The following is a 19,810-nucleotide window of genomic DNA, read 5'->3' as shown; positions in this document are numbered from 1 at the left end:
ACTGCGATTTTTAATATTACTATATGTTCTCACTGTAATGTAGGTTTCCTTTAAAGAAATAACATTGTGAGCTTATTAATGACCACTTTTCATTTGTTATATTTTTATTGCAACTATGTTCTTTGTAAATTAAAGATTCATTTAACTTCCTCCCCTCTCAGTTATCCTACAATAAAATTAGTAAAAAAAAGGTAAAAATAAACACGGATGTACAGTATTGCCTTTTATTTGTTGTGTCATTATTGTTCTAATTAGATGAATACTAATATAGACTGATTGTCTTATTTTAAGGGTCAGGAAGTTTCTTCAGAAAAAGTGCATGTGGCTGTAAAGACATGTCACAAATTTCATGCAGACAGAGGTATCATTATATTGCTGTTTCCTTTTTCTCTTAAGGCATTTTATTGAATTAATCAAAGACATTTTAAAACTGTATTTCCATGCTAATTTTTAACTGTATTTAATAATTTTTCAATAGTGAAAATTATGAAAAGTACTTGGGCACCTGATGTTGATCATCTCAACATATTCAGTGATGTGAATGATGATTCTATTCCCACAATACAGTTGAATGTTAAAAATGTCCCAAATGGCCACTGCGAGAAAACATTAGCTATCATGAGATTTTACATAGTGAACAGGGTGCCTTTTAAATGGTTGGTCATTGTCGATGATGATACGCTACTGAAGTAAGAAAAAGATATTATTGTATGCTTATAGAAACGTTTGTGCTTATTTGATAGTATTTGAATTTTATCTATTTTTGAAATGTTATTATGTATTTAGTGCATTTTATGTAATAATTTTATTATTTATTTTTTAATCGAATTTTGTAGATCTTGGTATTCTGAATCAGTCAAATTTTTGAATTGCAAAGTTATTTTGATTAGAATCTGAGATGTATGCAGGAAATTTCCTGATGCCCCTTTGCAACATTTGGCAACCTTCTGAAAGTTTCCAGAAAATACATTTTCAAAGCCTTTGGAGCAATTTTACACACTGCTTGGATAACCATTGGCTGCACTGGAGCACAGTTAGTCATTTAGTTATTTCCCCAGAATCTGTATCAAGCTCTGCTAGATGTTTTATGCCATTTTACATCACTGCTTGGATTTTTATAGTGTTTTATACTCTGCTATTTGAATGATTTTGGTTGTCTGCAATATTCATTGTATTTTATGGAGAATTTGCGTTGTTTGTGTTTATCTTCCTGTTCAAGATGTTATCTAATTAAATTGTCAGTTTCTTTCTGTTTATCTGGCACAGTTATTAAGGAGAACTTATGAGCACGTGACTTCTAATAGTATTGCTATTGAGAATTGAAACAGAGTGATTTAAAAATATCTGGCAGAAATATAAAGACAAGTAGGAATAAATAGATTTTCATACTGGAATATGTGTGCTGAAATGGCACATTCAGATGGTATACATCTGAATCACATCATTATAAATAACTATTTTAATAAATCATTTTTTTTCCCAAGCCTGTTTAATTCTAAGCTTTACCATTTTATTTTGAAATTCGAAAGGAATAATATTTGTTGTGAATGATATGTACTGAGGTACTGTTTTAAGATTCTTTAACATTTGGTGCATCATAAATGTTTTAGGTTATCCACCTTTAATATCCAGTTTCCAATAAGATCCTTTTTCAGAATGAACACTTTCTCCAAAATTTGGCATTCCCTTCAAAAGTCCTGTCTACATTTTGAATGCTTTAGATGCATATATAATACATATTTTTCTGTCATTTACTTTAGTAAATAGTAATATGAATCAAATTTTTATAACATTCTTGCTTTTTGCACTGTATTTTATAACAAATGTGTAAAATTATTCAGATATTCATACTTAATTTGATAATTATTTTGTTGTGAAAATTGGAGAAATCGGATAAATAGTGAAAACCATGGGAATAGAGCAATAAAAATTTGCATGGCTGAATGGAAATCAGTGCAGTAATGAAGATATCAAGTGAAATTATGCTCTGACATGTATTCTCATGAGTCCTTTTATAAGTTGCTATTTCAACCTTCCTTTAAAAATAACATAATGCTTTTTATTTTAATGCTGTTAGCTTTCTGCCCTGCTGATAGCAAAAGCTACTGGAAACCAAATGAAAATAGCAATAATTGATCAAACCTAATAAAAATATTTAAAATGTAGTATTAGTTTGTAATATTTGCTAATTCATTAAATTGCTTTTGATAAATTAAAAAAATATATGTTAACTGAATAATTATTTAAGTACATATTAATAAAAAATATTCTATTTACTCACATATTTTTCCTTTAACATTTCACCAGAAGATATGACATTTTTTAAGTAGTCACATAATTTTCCCCTCTCTCAGAGCGTTCAAAAAACGAGCTTGTGCAAGTTTCAAAGGGATTCATCTGTATAATTATTGTTTTCATCTCATTAATTGATTTGTTTGTGGATTTTGAGTGCAAGGGCTCTGAATGATGAAGTAATAATAATGGAGATCTTCAAGAAAGTAAGATACATAATTAAGATACAATAACACACCGAACAAATGTTAATTTAGAAGTTAAACAATGAAAATCAGCATTACATTTTCAAATTTTCACAGGATTAGTTTCAATGGTTTTACCGAACCATCATCCTCAGCTGCAAAAGTGCAAATGAACAAGATAAGATATAGTGATTAAATAAGATAAGAAAGACTGAACAGGAGTTAAGCTACTGGCACCATCTGTTGATGAAACAAGAACTAAAACATAATTTCTTTAAAGGCTGAAGGCAAAGATGGATTGGAATTAGGATCATTAACTAGAACAGAAAGATTTTTTTGAGTGCGAAATGGCTCTAGAAAATCTAATTCACCAATGGAAGATGTTGTTTTGAATAATTTTTGCTGCAGTGATTTTCGGTCCAACAATGTTGGGCAACAGCAGACTTCTGTGTTTCCTTTTTTCTAGCATATGCCTCATGTTCCTTGATGCAAAATTGTAAGGCTCTCTTAGTTTGACCAATGTAAATTAAACTACACTAGCAAGGAATCCTGTAAATACCCCAGGAATTCAATTCCGGAATGGGGTCCTTGAGTATGGAACTCAGAATTTTATTGATGGGAGAATAAACGACCCGAAAGTTAAATTTCTGTAAAATACGTGCAACTTTATAGCTACAGAATTCTTTTAATCTCCTAAAACAAAAGTGGGCCTTTTGGTGTGTTGAGATGAGAATTTTTTAACTGCTTGATTAATAATGTTGGGTGAAAAACCTCTGTCAATAGCAACTGCTTTTAAATAATTCAGTTCTTCATCAAGAGACAGTTTGGAGGAGCAAACTTAAAGAGCAGGGAAAACATAGGAATAAAATGAAACTAAATTTTGTTTAGTCCTGCCCAGTCTTTCTTATCTTATCTAATCACTATATCTTATCTTGTTCATTTGCACTTTTGCAGCTGAGGGTGATGGTTTGGTAAAACCATCGAAACTAGTCCTGTGAAAATTTGAAAATTAATGCTGATTTTTGTTGTTTGACTTTTAAATTACGGTATAATGCTTTTGATTGTTCTGAAGATCATTGCTCATGGGAAGACAAACAAAATGCTGATGAAGATGATGATGGTGATGATAGTAACTGTTTGCAAGTTGTAGAAGACCAGCTGCATTAAATGATTTCAAGCTTAGGGAGTAGCAGTTTACAGCAAAAAGAGCAGATGAGGTTAAAGATTTAGGAAATAGAAATGAAGGCATTAGATATTGGTAATGATAATATTACTGTGTAATTTTATTGGAATGTAGATTTTTTTTTTTAAAATAAAAAATATTGTGATAGGTGCCAGTAGTTTATCCCTGAATACATTTCATGCATTATATTTTCATTATAATTTGTCCTTTGAAAATTAAACTATTTTTATAATTCTCTCCTCTTCATTTTTGTATGATAAATAAAGTACAAATTAGTAAAAAAAAAAAGGGAAGTAAGTGCGTGAGCGTTACTATGATTAATACTTTGATGAGCATTTAATTCTAATAATGAGTGAAAAAATACATTCAATTTTGTTAATTTATATCATCGAATTTCTATAAAACTATGCAATTTAAACTAATCTCTAACAACAGGGTAGAATGTACCCCTTCTTTCTGGATATTTTACTAACATGTTTTGCTATAACCAACATTTGTTAAGAAACTAAATATATTCTTACATATATCAAAGAAAATGTCATATTTAATGAGCAATTTCATCAAAAAGAAAATTTGATGAAATTGCTCATTTTTTATTCTGAATCTAATGATTTTTAATTGATGACCCCAAAACCACAAAATTGAACTCTTAATCTCACCAGCTTTATGTCCCAAGCTCTGTGAATTTTAGGTCTTTTATTGTATCTAATTATTAATTTTTATGAACATCTCTACACTTATTTAGAGGTAAAAAATGTTTTGAAGACCTTTGATAGTAGAATAGCGATAATCTGCACTCCTTAGGACTAAAAACTGCATAGATTAGAGAATTTTTTTATGCATGATAAGTCATGCTTTTCTAAGCTTTGTTCAGATTTTTCGATTTCTAATTTTTGCATTAAATCTGGATCGTTTGTGCATAAATACATATCCAAAACATGCTCATACTATCCAAAACATACTCATACTAGAATTATTTAATGCAAATGTACTAAACAAAAAACTATTAAAGTTTTTATTTGCAGTTATATTAAAAAATAATGTTCACTATAAATCAAAAATGTAATAGAGAGAAAAAAAGGTAGGACAGGAAGGATAAGGAGAGAAAAGGAGATAAAGAATAAGGCACTTTTTTGATGAACTGAAAACTTCTTTTGTAAAAATGTATTGAAATATATTAACATTTTATTTTATACATTTATATATTAATATTATTATTTTATACATCCACTGACGAAGTATGTGTTCAGATGAGAGAATAAATAAATAAATAAACTGTTTACAAAAAAAAAAGAAAGTAAGGTTTCCCTCATCTTAATTCTGCTGCTATAATCTACACGTGTACATATGAATTAAATAACTTAAGTGCTAGAATTGAAATTTTATATTTATTAAAAGAAAATTTTTCTCTTCTTTAACACAATCCTTTAATATTTGACATATTTCCCATTTTTAAAGTTAAAAAAATATCTGTAATTGTTAAGACTCAATCCCTATTTCTTGCCATTTTTAACAAAGCTTGCTTAATGTTTGGAATTTAAACCAGATACCAGATGTGTTTAGCTTGGGATTTAGTGTCATGAACAAAAATTCTTAATGCATGTTAACCCTACAATCTGAAAATTAATTTTTAAAGGCTGTGAAATGTGCATACAAAAGTTAAAATTTTGTCTAAAATGACAAAATTGCATGTACAAAATTGCAGAAATTTACGACTTTTATGTATTATAAAAAACAATTTTAAAGCTTGTTCAGAAAATGTTTATTATCTTCAGTAATAAAATTAATTTACTTTTCACTTAAAATGTGATATGAGCATAGTGTATTTTTATTAAAAATTTAAGGAACTTTCTGATTATCCACACCCCTGTTTTGACACATGGTGGAATTGTTATGTCTTTAGCATATTTTCGAGCATACATGCGACAATAGGAAGCTCATGCCTGCTCGTATAACACATATGTTTGAATGCATGTGGATTTGCAGGTTTTATATTAACCTTTTTTTTTTTTCTTAACAGTACCCATCAGCTGCAAAAATGCAAATAAAGACCTTATAGATGGTTCTTTTTTATATATTTTTCTTATAAAATGCTTCTACTATTTACTATTATTTATGAGCAGAACAGTATCTATGAAGTCTATGAATACCTATAACAGCTGAACAAGTGTTGTTCATCAATTCACAAAGTCGCTAACAAATTGATGACTTTTTTATGGGGTTGCAATTTGTCATGCTTTCTGAAAATAAAAATTTTATTTGTTTATATCCAAAAATGAGCACATATTATAAGCATTCATGAATTATTCTGTATTACAAAATTGCTTGGAAACAGAATAGTCATGTTGAATAATCAGAATAGGAGACAGAATAATTATGTTTGAATGGTCTTACAAACAACTTTTTTTTTTTTTTTCCCAAAATTCATAGCAGTGGTAAAATGAATTAAAAGTTTCATTATATTGTTTTCTTACCTTTACTTCAGTTGTAATAGTATTAAAATTTCATTTACAGAGCTGCATTACTTTGACAAATTTGACATGATGAGTATTACATTACAGCTTTCATAGGCTGAAGAAGTTATTAACTTGCTACCACCCTTCTGAAAAGGTGGCTCTGGGTGAAAGATATGGTTATAGTGTAACAAATGGTTTAGGTTATGATTACCTCACTGGAGGTGCAGGGTAAGTAAATTTTGCTTTTGCCCTGAGGCTTTATTTTCTTTTTAAAATAACTACTTATTCTAAATTTTTTATTAAATGAAAGTGATTTTCTCTCTTTCTACATTTTTGACTGATTATGAAACTTATCTACTTTAAGCATTGTTATGAATTTATAAACAGGGTTATTATCAAAGTAAGTAAATGATTTGATGTTGTCTTTTTGTTGAATGAATTGAATACATTGCTATCAAATCTTCTTCTTCTTCTTCTTTTTTTTTTTTTTTTATCACAACTTCCAGTTTCCCAGTAAATTACCTAATTTTCTGGTTTTTAAATTTTTACCCTTTTTATGGAAAATGCTTCCTAACAATAAATAAAATTTATTAATGATACTTAAATGGTGTTAATTCCATTGCCTCCCATCACTAGTGATTTTCACCATAACTTTTCTTGTTAAATTTTGTTTTATTTGAATTGTCTTAATCTACTATAAACATTTGTAGAAACTTTTATGATGATTCAGACTATGTTTATAGTCTGAATATGAATTTTAGAATATCTAATTAAATGAATAAAGAATATGAATTTTAGAATATCTAATTAAATATTAATATATTTTAGTAATGTAAATCATGCATTATAAAGTAAATTTAAATTAGTCAGTCTAAAGTTCTTTTGAAATCACATTGCCACACAGTTTGAAAACATCATGGAAACTCAGTTTTTTATGCAAGAACCCACAATTTTTCATATTGCAAAGTTGACAGTTATGCAAACATAGTAGTGCCTTGTATTGTTCAATTTGTTGTGTGTAAGTTAAATCGACTGTGGGAATTTACCCAAAAGTTTGCAAAACAGTGGGATCCTTAATAACAATTAACATTTTCTATTTACTCAATAACGCTGTATGTACCTTTTCTAAGCAAGACCAGCTCCAATATTTTGGCAATCAGTGTAGTTGGTTTCCCTAAATAAATTAAATACATTGATATTTCAACACAAAATATACCTTTATCTAGTTAATTTAAGATACAACACTTTTAATATTTGCAATTTATTATAAATGAACTGCATGTGTCTTTTGCAAGGTGACTTTGTCAGTGATGTCATTGTTTTGTAACTCTTTTGCTATATCGTTTTATGATAGATATGTAAGATAATTCAACTGTTCTTTGCATAAACGTAACTTCAAATAACATTAACAATACCAGCTGAAAAAATGTCCTTCTGCTGTGATTGCTAACACCAGAATAGGGTGAGGGGAAACTTCTTAAATGCCACCCCATAATTAGAATGAGCTCTCTTAGGGAGATTCAGGAATAACTTCTTTTGATAATTTTGCCATGCCAGAAATGAGATCTTGGCAGTTGCATAATTTGATGGTAATTTCTATAGCGTTAATATCTTGCTATATTATCAATTATCATTTGGACTTGGCATATTGCAAATTTTTGCGATTTTTCATTAATGAACTTCTATCTAATTCTGCAAGATTATAAAGAAATGATGCTTCATTTTCAGGAGTGTTCAAAAGTCTGCTTCATGGCATCTTTAACATCTTAGTATTTTAATATTTTACCCCCTGCCACTCCAGCAGCAGATTGTTACTCATGAAAACAACTTGGCTTCTGAAAATCAACACTCAAGATGGCTGCTTTTGTTGTCTGTTCTTGGAGTCTCACCTGTTTCTAATATTGCAAAGTGAAATTCATTGTCAACAACATTTTGGTTTCCTTTTGAGCTGTTTGTTATTTTATTATGTATGAAAATGAATGATATGGAAGAAATGCATATTTGTTTAAAATTTTACTATAAACTTGGTAGAAAATCATAAAATGCATCAGCAAGCTTCTGCTGAAAGGACTTTTTTAAGATATTAACCCACCCAGGCTTAATTATTTTAGAAATTGTCAAGTGATAATGAAAACATATTGAATATCCAACAGTTTGAAAAATTTCTGATGATGCTCCAAAAGTCTGATCTTTTTAAAACCAACAGAAGATTCATAATACTGACCAGAATTGCTAGTTTTTTTATGGCGAATTTTTATTGGATGTATTAAATATAAGAATACATTCATCAGAAAAGGCTAAATCTATCAGTCATTTAGCCATCTCATCTCTGTTTCTGAAGCTGCATTACAGAGGTAACTGATAGTATGCCTACAAAAAAAGATGATGAACAATTACAAACACTCATGCCTTCTCTGAGATTCGAACCGGAACCCAATGAGGTGGCAGTCACCATCAATTAACCACCATATCCGACAGAGTGGCATTTGTTGTACGGCAGTTTCTAGCATTTGCTAACATGGCAGTTTTTCTTCACAATCATAAGATACAGCTGTGTAAGCAATAAAACAAGCATTAACTACAACAGCTCGTTTTAATTAAATACATAAACAATCACTCACACTTAGCACAGACTGGAATGAAGTTAAGCTGGAATAAAGTAAGTATTCTCATAAAAGTATCCAAAAATTAGAAAAGCAATAGAAATCACTGTTTGACCAACAACAAAAGACAAAAAACTTACAGGTACAATTTTGGACAACCATTCTTAAGAAAAAAATAATTCATTTGCCATCAGGACTACTGATGGAAACTGTTACTGTGTTATAATTGCTGCTAAATTCAGAATGAAGGATAAATAGAGATTAGTTGAATAGGAGAAGGCAAAGAAATGGTAAAATAAGATACATTTAAATTCCAGCTGACAAAATGAGTGTGCTGTTCACAAGAGCTTGAATAAAACTAATGGAACTACATAAACGTGATTAGAAACAGTATAAATTGACATGTGATTTTAATTTCGTTATTCAGTTTGACATTTATGCTACTTGTATCAATTAATATCCTCAAGAGCTCTAGTGTACAAAAGCTGCTAACTTATTAATGTTTAAGATTGTTTTTAGTATGTCAACTTTCATTTTAACTGTGAGTGCCTTTTGATTCTGCAATAACTCTATTGTTATCTTTGCAATTTTTTAATTGAATAAATAATTTTTAGTCCAAAGGGACAATTTGCCCTGAAGGACTATTTTTGTTTTGCGATTTCACATTGAAACCTTTAAAAGGCTGTATCACTTTTCAAATCGTGGCCACCAAATATTATCGCCCTGTATTATATCTGAAGAAATAAATAATGAAGAATCTGCATAAATGTATATACATGTTTCAAAAAGAATGTACGTATTACAAAGTGTTATTTTGTCCAAACTATCGGTCATTGCGCCTTGGTTTGGCTATTAGCACAACAAATACATAGTCTAGTTTATATTAATAGCTGCTAGATGTCAGTTATATTAATAACCGTTAGATGTCAGTTGTCTTCTGTTTTGCATGATAACCATCACATGTTTAAAATGGCTACTCCACAGAAGAAATCATTTTGTGTTCTCGAGTTCTCAAGTGCAATTCCGTGATTACAGTGCAAAGATGTTTCAAGTTGAGGTACCAAAGTGATCCTCCGAATGGGTGAAACATTCGTAAATGATATCGAGAGTTTGTAAATACAGGATATGTATGTGTTTTGTGCGATATCCCGATCATCTGTTTATGGCCCATTCTTCTTTGATGAAAACATGGTTAAAGGTCTGCAGTATCTCACTATGTTACAAAACTGGTTGTTTCCGAGGCTGTTTTCAACAAGATGGGGTAGCCCCTCACTGGTGTCGCTATGTGCGTGATTATCTGAATGAAACTACCGAACCGTTGGATTGGTCGTCAAATAGCTGGCGACTTAGCATGTCTCAACTGGCCTCCACGGTCACTGGATTTTACACCCTGTGACTTCTTCATGTGGGGTTTCATTAAAGACTGTTTATGTACCACCACTTCGACAGAATCTGGAAGAGGTGAAGAACCAGATCTGTACTGTCATAACATCAGTGACGATGGACATGCTTGCCCGAGTATGGGAGGAATTTGAGTATTGATGTGATATTGTTCGTGTCGCTGATGGAGGACAGATTGAATATCTGTAATCTGAACTAGAGAGGTTCGTGTGTGTAAAGTTTCATATTCATATGTCCTACAGTTTAATAAATATATGCATTCGAAATACATATATTCGTTTTGAAACAGTATGTTTCTTGCATGGTGATAAAACAACGGTACCTAGAGCCATCAAAATTTGACTAACATAACCTTCCATAGAATATGGGCATGTGGAAGCCCTAATTTGAATTTGAAATTTGTTTTATTATCGATTTCATATTTTGTAACACTTCAACGAATTTTTGATTAAAAAACTAAATGATTTCAAAGCGAGAAATGGCAGTGTTGTATAGAAAAAACTTTATCTCCAGCGCATAAGACTGTGCATCAGAAATTCTAAAGATATGCCCAATTTAAAATTATTTTGCGATATTGCTCTTGAACCGAATTTTATGGTTTAAGTGCGAAGAACATATTTAAAAAATAAAGGTAGCACACGAAATGTTAAAAAAACACCCCTTTGGATATAATTTAAAATCTGAAACCTTTCAGACTTTCTTTTTTTATTATTATTACTTTGCTCCTGATCTTTGAGGCATTCTACTCAGATTAGGTCTTCAATTTAATCATGGCCAAGAGGAAGACAGAATAGGAAGAAGAGGGTGAGACATCATAATTTCTCACTGGTCATACTGGTATAGTCCGATTGCACTAATTGTACAGCTCTATTCTTGTTTTGATGGAGGATGAATGCGAAGATCCCCTATACTATCTTCTTCTATCACTAGATTTTCTGAGAACACTCAGCTCACCAGTATTTTAAGTGTTCCCATGACATGCAGACACTATACACTTTCAAACATCCATGCCTCCTCCTAGATACAAAATTGGGCTCAGCAATATGGCAACCAACATCACTGACCACTCTGCTGGGGGGTCAAGATCCTGCCTGTCATCATCTTGCCAAGGCCTTGTACATCTTGTTGATGATAGTATTGCTGTGCCTTTCTGTGTCCCATTGTTCATGGAGAACATCCTGGAAGATGCAATCAAAGAATCTTCTACTTCTCTTCCCCAATATTTAAAACATCAACAAGTCGTGCATCAACATCAAGTAAGTAATCTCTCAAGGAAACTTTCGACTCAATGCTATTTTAAGTGCCTCCATGATGCAAAGACACCTTACATATGCTAACATCTATGTCTTCTCTGATATTTGAACCTGAGCTCAACAATATGGCAGCGGCAGCTGGCACTGATAAGCATTATACAAACAGTATAAGCAGTAAGTATTCTAAAGATCCTTGAACTACAGAGGGTCTTCACATATTTCTGTAATGATTTTGCAAAGCTTTATATATAAACAAACCTTAGAATTTTATTTTCTAATATTTTCACTCTGATAGTCATTTTGTTGAACTATTATATTACTTCTTAATTTCCAAGATAAAAATCCCTTTCTTAAAACATCAAGGTTGATTTTATTTCACTCCTCCTTCACAATCTTCCAGAGTCCATCCAGTGTTTTAGGATTCCGCTTATAAAGAGCATGTTTTTAAAAGTCCAAATGTACAGTAATCCATAGGTGGCACACCAGGGGACTTGGGTGGGATGCATTTAAAGGAAATAGCTTCAATTCCAGTTTCATTTCTCATTTAAAAAAAAAATAGAGCAATAGATTTAGAGGTATGGCTTGGAGTCTTATCCTGATGGAACTTAACATAGTGAAGATTGTTTGGATAAAGAGATAGAATTTCTTCTTTAAAAATAGGCTTTAAAACATATTTCTGACAGTAATCCGAATCCATTTTGACATTTTTTCTACTTTCCTTATTATAAATTTTCTGCTATAAGAGAATACAGTAATACCCATGAAACCTTTAGAAAAACTTTCCTTATTTTCTCTGAACCAACATATTAAGTCATTTTCTTCTATTTTTTGGCAGTTAATTGATATTTTTTCTATTGAATACAGCTATATCAATCAGTATATCCAAGCCTTATCAATTGTAACTATATATTTCCATTTTTCACCTGCCAGATAATTTTCATATAACAATCTGCACATAGTCTTACGCTGAGAAACATATTTCAGCATTTGATGATGAACATCATGTTTTTTTTGTTATGATTAGCTTTTAAGTCAGATTTTTATAATTTTTTTCACAGTTCCTACAAATATATTTAAATATTTTGAAATAGCTTTTGGGGGTGGCTGAATTTCCTTTAAAGCATGAGATGCAACTTTAGATTTAATAAGATCCGTATGTACCTTTGTTGGGTAAGCATTTCTTGCCTTTTTCTCAGTCAGATGTAAACTTGACATTTCTTTCCTTTCATATTAATTATGTCACTTATTTTACAAGAAAAAATATTAAAAACATGCTTTTCACATCTTTTTTTAATAATTGAATAAGAGTACTTCTCTTCGGACAGTACAGCAGTATAATCTTTGATCCCTTGTTTATTTTTCAGCAACACTTTAAAGAAAATAACATTCTTAATGTTGCAGACGATAATTAAGCCTTATTCCAATTGGATGCCAGTCACATTTGTATTTTAAAATTAAAATTTAAATTCATGGAGAAAATCAAAATCTTTACAAAAATTTATGAAAACCCTCTGTACTGTAAGAGAACCAAAATAATTTCTTCTTCTCAGAAAGCATTTAATAGATAAATGTCTACTACCGTACTATATTTATTATAAGAAAGTGAGTTGCAGCAACTGACAAATCGATAAGATTGAGTATCCCCTATACCAGTTTAATTATCAATGTAGTAGGTCTCTTTGAATCTGTACTTAAAAAGCTATAATCAAATGGTACTAACCAACTAAAGTTATATAATTACTTATCTTGTTCTATGATGAAGTTTTGCACTCTCCCCTGCCTGCTTTAACTGTGTATATGGTTGGCACATTCATCTGGTAACTGGAAAAAATGTGCTTCAAATCTTAGAGGAGATACAGTTGCTTCTTATGTGCTAGTTTGAATGGTGTCTGAAATTCTTAAGAAATTTTTTATATGTATTAAAAATCGTGCTTATGTCACTTTTTAATTTTGGGAAGCTTTAATAAAAATTAAATTAGCCTTATTAGATTTTTTTATTTATTTTTTGCTATTTTAAGTGAATTTTGTTTTGGTTTTTAAGCGTTTTTGTTATGTCTCATAATTTTGGTGGGATGAAACCAAATTACAGATTAGTTAAACGCCATATGTGAAATATGAATTGATAATAAATGGAATATTTTAAATTATACACATATTATGCATTATTAAACTTCTTAGTAATATTTGAAATTTTTCTAGAATGGTTTTCTCAGCACCCACTGTTAAAAAATTGATTGAAACTTGTCAGTGTCCATCCATTGATTCTCCAGATGATATGATTATAGGCATATGCTTAAAAAAATTAAATATTCCTGTCATTCATTCTTCACATTTTCATCAAGTAAGTACCTATTATTAAATTTGAATTATCAGGTAAATGAAAATTATAGAAGCAAAAAACTTATGTAATAAAATTTTAAGAAATTTGGAACTAGAGCTTGATTTAAAAACAAAACAGGCAAAAGAGAATGTTATGCTATAAGTGTGTATGATTTAGGAAGTGAAATTTACTTATGATAAAATTTAAACAGTAGTCCATGATCCTGTGAGATCTGAAAAGTGTATGTAAGTATGTTTATGTGTGTGCATATATATATATATACAGGGTGTTTTTTTTTTTAAACTGACGGTACTCAGAGACCTTTGTAGCTTGAACTATGAGCCTCAAAGCCACGAAATTTTGTACAGGGACTCAGGTCCGCACCAAGCCTAATCGGCACGTCGTGAAAATGTCTAGCGAGCGCCTTTATGCAGTGACGATATTAAAGGAAAACTGCTTATAAATAACACTTAAAATGAAGTATTATTAACATAATAGTATAAGAAACCAAAAAAATTAAATTTTATCTGTCAGTTTGTCTAAATGTGCAAACATTTTGTGCTTTGTTAAAACCCACACAAATATAGAATAATTTATTGAAAAATTATATGCATATTTATTTTATAAAAAAGTAACACTGCAAGCGAAGCGAAATAATACATTAAACGCATTGGATACCAAATACACTCTATAACAAAAAAATCGATGCACCAAGAAGTTGTGCAATGGGGACAAAAATTGGTGGATCAGAAGATTATGTACAGAATAGAAAATTATTAAAATTTCAGAATAGTTGAATGATTTATTTCAAAGTTACATAGTTACAAAGTAACAAGCTCAATAAGATGTTGACCCACCTCTAGTCAGAATGCAAACTGCCACACGGTGTGGATTAGACTGATATAGCTCCTGGATGGTCTCCTGCAGTATTTCTTGCCACATTTGCTCCAATTGTCAGCCTAGGTCATCAACATTCCGTGGTAGATGCAGTCACCTTTCCATCATATCTCACACATGCTCAGTGGGAGAGAGATCTGGCTGGCCAATGCAGTGATTGACAAGCTGTAAGACAGGTCATAGCAACATGTGCAGTGTGTGGTCTGGCATTATCTTGCTGAAAAATAAGGCCAGGGCAAAAGGAACGGTAGCAAAACAGGTCTCAGAATGTCGTCGACGAACCGCTGTGCTGTAAGTGTGCCTCTAATGATGACCAAAGGTGTCCGGCTATCAAGGGAAGTGTCACCCCAGACCATAACTCCTGGTTGAGGGCCTGTGTGGTGTGCAATAATGAAAGCAGGATCGGCATGCTGCTCTGGGCATCCCCAGATACGTCTTCGATGATCATCACGACACAGTTGGAAGTGAGATTCGTCGCTAGACTATATGTTCCCTGTCATCATCATTCCAACCTGATTGAGTCAAGCACCACTGTAATCTGGCTCGACAGTGTGCAGGTGGTGTAACTCTCGGCAAGTGGCATAATGTTTGGTACAAGCATAGATTTCACTCTCTCAGCCATCTGTGAATGGTCATGGTGGACACCCATGTGAGGTCGCACGTCTGATTGTTGATAGCTTTGAATCAGGCACTGTGACAGCTGATTTGACAAATACTCTGTCCTCCTGATCGGTTGTGGCCTTAGGTCGACCATTACCATTATGATGCTGAAATCTGCCATTGTCCACACATTCTTGCCTGCATCTTCTAATCACCACATCGCTTCGGCTCATATGACGAGCAGTTCTCCAATTTACCCAACTTGTGTCTAAGACCTCTTTCAAACTCTGACAGTTGCTTGTAATGAGCTCGAATCCTGCAGCAAGGCATTTTTTCAGTTGTTGAATACTGCCCTAAATCGCAATACAACAGAAAGTTTTAACAACAGTTCGAGAAAAGCTTCTTATATATATCAGCTGGATATAGAGTTTCGATGAATCGCACTATTCGTTCATTGGACACCAAATTTTAGTCATTTGCATATTTGGTCAAAACATTTATTCATACGAAATTTCAAAACAATCAGATGATTCCTTCTTAGCATGTCGATTTTTTTTTTGTTATTGATTTTATATTGCTTAACACTATTAGTTATCTTAATACTAAAAACAAATTAATTTAAGTATCTAATAAGTTTGTACTGAATAAATTGTTGTTAGCATCGTTCACGACAAGGTTCAAACTGTGATCACAACAGGGCACAAAAATTGCTCCAGAGCTGATATCTAGGGATGTATCCAAAATTCTTTTCTGCACACCACTATGTTGTTGACAACGATACAGCTTGGAGTTTCAACCGATGATGCTACATTTTCTCCAAAAGTTTGCAATAAGTGCAGTTCATGCATAAGATCTATACTATTTATATTGCTTTGATTTTTATCAGTTAATGCCTTTTGCAGTTTTTGGCATAAGCTGAGCTGATCTTGTAAATATATGTGAATGAAAATACGTGATGCTGATGCGTATGTAAGGGTAGATGCCGGCGTCTTCGACAAATTGCTTAATTCTTATTTTTTGTCTATTGTTGCAGTCATAGTAATTTGTGCAACATTAACCTTTTTGTGACTTTTTTTGGTGATTGCTTTTTGTTATCCTACATAAAAAAAGGCAAGTGCAGTTATATATTATGTTAATCATAGGTTAACTTTTTAATTTGGAAAAGCAACGATTTGACCATAATTACTCAAAATCTCTCATGTTTGAGATGTCTCCTGCCCTGGTAAAATAAGACAGTATGATAGGAGGAAGGGGCACTCAGACCTGGCAAGCTTCAGGAGAGTTAAACATCAGACAGAGTTAAACATCCCAACTCCTAGAGGAGATCCAAGAGGCCCCTAACCTATCGGTCAAGCTGAAGAGCTAAGACTAAGCTGAGTCGATAGGAATAGTCAACAACTCACATTCCACGCTCCATCCTGGAGAGGTAGTAAAAGCATTTGCCATCGAGAGGGGTTCCAACACCGGATAGCAGAACGAAGTCACTTAAACACTACCAGACAGACCGGACCACCAATCTGGCCTGCTAACACTACGTCATGGTACATAGACTTTGGCTTTAGGTGCCCTCAGGGAGAAACCAAGGAAGGATATGAATATACAGTTTTGAGGCTTCTGCCGCCCACTGGAATCCTCAAGCAGTTTAAAGGCTTGCTGAATTCTCCAACTTCACCGACGGATGTGTTTTGCCTCAGATAACCATGAATATCTGACTATATAGCTCCACCAGAACCAACGGAATGGACAAGACAGTGCCATATGGTCCCTATCGAGCCTGAACCAGCCATCACGAGCGATGACTCCAGTTCTGTGAAGACTGATTTAGACACCCGTGGCCGAGACTGCCTAGGTAAAGATCCTAATCAGTAGCTCCTCAGGTTTTATTTCAGTCGACTCCCCCAGGGATGGCATTCAAATGAGACAAGAATTTTCTTGTTGAGATAAGCTCCGAGACAGACTGCTTGTTTTAATGATTGCCCAACACCTTTTTGATCCTGCACCTATTGTCGGTGCGGGCCTGCAGGGACTATTGACGACACGCGAAAAAGGAGTCCGAAAAAAAAAAAATTAGTTCCAAAAGTTGCCAATGGTAGGAAATGTGGTACTTTACACTTTAAGATAGCTAAAATTTTGCATAAAACACGTGAAAAAATTGCAAAATACAAAATCCTGATTACATAGTCAAAACCAATGCCAGTATTTTGAGTTCCATTCAGCTGTAGAGAGTACAGTGAACAGAATGCAATTCTTAGTCCAAGAAAATGGAGGTCATATTGAAAATAGCCGATGTCTTTCCCGGTAAAGCGATTTTACTGAATAAAAACAAAAGAACAAAGAATAAAAAGGAAGTCGAATAGAATGCTCTCTTTCTCTCTCTCTCTCTCTCTCTTTTTTTTTTTTTTTTTAATAATTTGTAACCATTTACAGAAGTTTTTTTTTAGAATAAAGTACATTCATTTATCTGTTTGCTGTAACTTTTTAAAGTTTATAGTCCCTATACAAAATTTCCTGGCTTTGCAGCTGATACAGCAGTCTCCGAGTACCTTCAGTCAGTCAAAAAAAAAAAAAAAAAAAAAAACTGTGTATCAAAGATTGAATTAATTAATTGAAATTCTTTGAAATCAAAATAAATTTCCTAATACTACATGTGCAACAGCTGCAAAGTAAGGTAATAATATTTTGTTTACTAAAGTAATATGGATTATATTATCTCCTAATATAAAGTTAGTAGAATGCATCTAAATCTAAAGTAACCCAGAAGCATTGACATTTAATCCTGAAAATAATATTTTTAAAGGAACTTAAATTTAAATCATGAAAAATAGAAATATAAAAATTAATAAACCAAGTAATCACCGTCATTGATCGGAAATTGGTTGACTTTTCAAGGGGAAGAAACCAACCCCCATTCAACTAACAGTAATTAATAAATGCAAAGGTGTTTTGTCTTTTACTCAAGTAAGAAGTATGATGCCAAACTGGCAATTTGAATTAAGGCCAAACTTGTAAGTCGAGATTAATCAGTTAGTGAGATTAAAGCGAGATGAAGTAAAGTGAAGTACTATAAAGAATTCATTATGAAATTAATGAATTACACTATGTAGCAGTTTCATTAAGTGAATGGGTTTTTTAGAAATCTTGGGATATTATTGCCAACTTGAATAGGAGTAAATAAATTTCTCTGCTGGATAAAGTAGTAGTAAAATTTTTTATCATTTACTTCAGTAAAATGTCCCCCGACACCCTTGCTTTCATGCATGTTAATTCAAAGCTATTTTTATAAACATAATAAACAGAATTTAATCTTTGCTATATTTATGAAATTGAATTCAAAGTAACCGTTATAAACATAATAAAAATGCAATCTTTGCAAAATTAATGAAATATAAGTTGAAAAATTGAAAGATATTTATAAAATAAGGTACAAGAAAATTTACAAATTAAAATGTACATAATATACATAAATATGAATTAATTAACTTATGTTCATTCTAGTGGGAGAACGGTGAAGTGTTTGTGTCTGTTTCCTTAGAAGGAGTGTGGTATGCTATGCTATCCGAGATGTAGGGAGCAGCTGCGGATCTTTCGAATTAATACAGTCGGTTAACCTTTGAGAAGCTATTTTTGGAATGTGGGAGGGAAGTGGTTGCGAAGCTCTTTTGCGAGTGTAAATGCATCTGTTAAAATTTTGATATTATACTAACTAGTGAAAGGACGTTAATTAATTTCTGGCTAATTGTTATTGCAGAATGAGGAAGAAAAGAAGACTAAGTAATTTTCACTGCTAACGAGCTATTTAGCAGACTTATGAGTATGAAATAGGCTCATTTCTTTAGTAACAGCAAAAGGAATAAGAAAAAGCCATAAAACAGTGATTTTTTTGTATTATGTTGCAATTATTTCCGTAATTACACTATGAACAAATTCTCCAACTGATAGTCATTCAACTTATACCACCTTCTCAGGTTTAGGAACAAATTTTCATATCCCTATCAGTTAAATGATTTAGAGAGAGTATTTTACGCCTGCTTTTTTAAGGCAATTATTAATAAAGCGATTAGATACTAGATTATTTTTGAGAATTTTAATAAGAAGCAGAATTTCACATTGTAGATCTATCGTATCTGTGCAAATATTTTTAATACATTGTATTTGATTTCTTGGAGATGTTGGAAGTCTTTATTAATTTGTTAGTATAGAAATTGATGTCTCTTGTTTTGTCAAATAGTATACCGTATTTGACGGCATATAAAACGCACTTTTTTTCCCTAAATTTGGTCTCAAAAAAGTTACCTGCGTCTTATACGTGAAGGTAATTGCATTCAATAATTGTTTATTTGGCTTTTACGAAACGTGAGAACTAAAAGAAACCACGCTATTGAAACCTTTTTTCCTTGTGTGTGGCCGTCTAAATAACGGTGCGTCTTATATGCCGTCAAATATGGTAATTTTTTTTAGTTAATTATTTGAAGATCAAGATAGTCGATGATATTTTGAAAATGATTAGTTTTATTAAGAGTAGGGCAGTTTGGATAAATCTCAGAGTTTTCAGTTTTCTTAAAATTATTAAATGTAATAAGATCATCTATATATCTGTAAATGCACGTGTAGTAATTTAAA

At 31.9% G+C, this 19,810-nt stretch overlaps 1 protein-coding gene across 5 annotated transcripts in view; it reads left to right on the top strand.

Annotated features, from left to right (window-relative positions):
• LOC118186827 (beta-1,3-glucosyltransferase) overlaps nt 1-19,810 on the top strand; it is a 68,467-nt gene that overhangs the window by 44,907 nt on the left and 3,750 nt on the right. For 3 of the 5 annotated variants that reach the window (XM_035356989.2, XM_035356988.2, XM_035356987.2), the window contains 4 exons: nt 292-361; nt 479-689; nt 6,222-6,344; nt 13,573-13,714. In XM_035356989.2, the coding sequence (XP_035212880.1) occupies nt 292-361; nt 479-689; nt 6,222-6,344; nt 13,573-13,714 (546 nt within the window). The other 2 variants (XR_004757843.2, XM_085823888.1) reach the window with 2 other exon arrangements.

Source organism: Stegodyphus dumicola, chromosome 9 (genome assembly GCF_044657685.1).
Source record: "Stegodyphus dumicola isolate Sdum_Otavi_A_Nest chromosome 9, ASM4465768v1".
In the NCBI taxonomy this organism is placed as follows: Eukaryota; Metazoa; Arthropoda; class Arachnida; order Araneae; family Eresidae; genus Stegodyphus; species Stegodyphus dumicola.
Note: the sequence above shows the minus strand (reverse complement) of the source record. Positions and strands in the feature narration are given on the sequence as shown.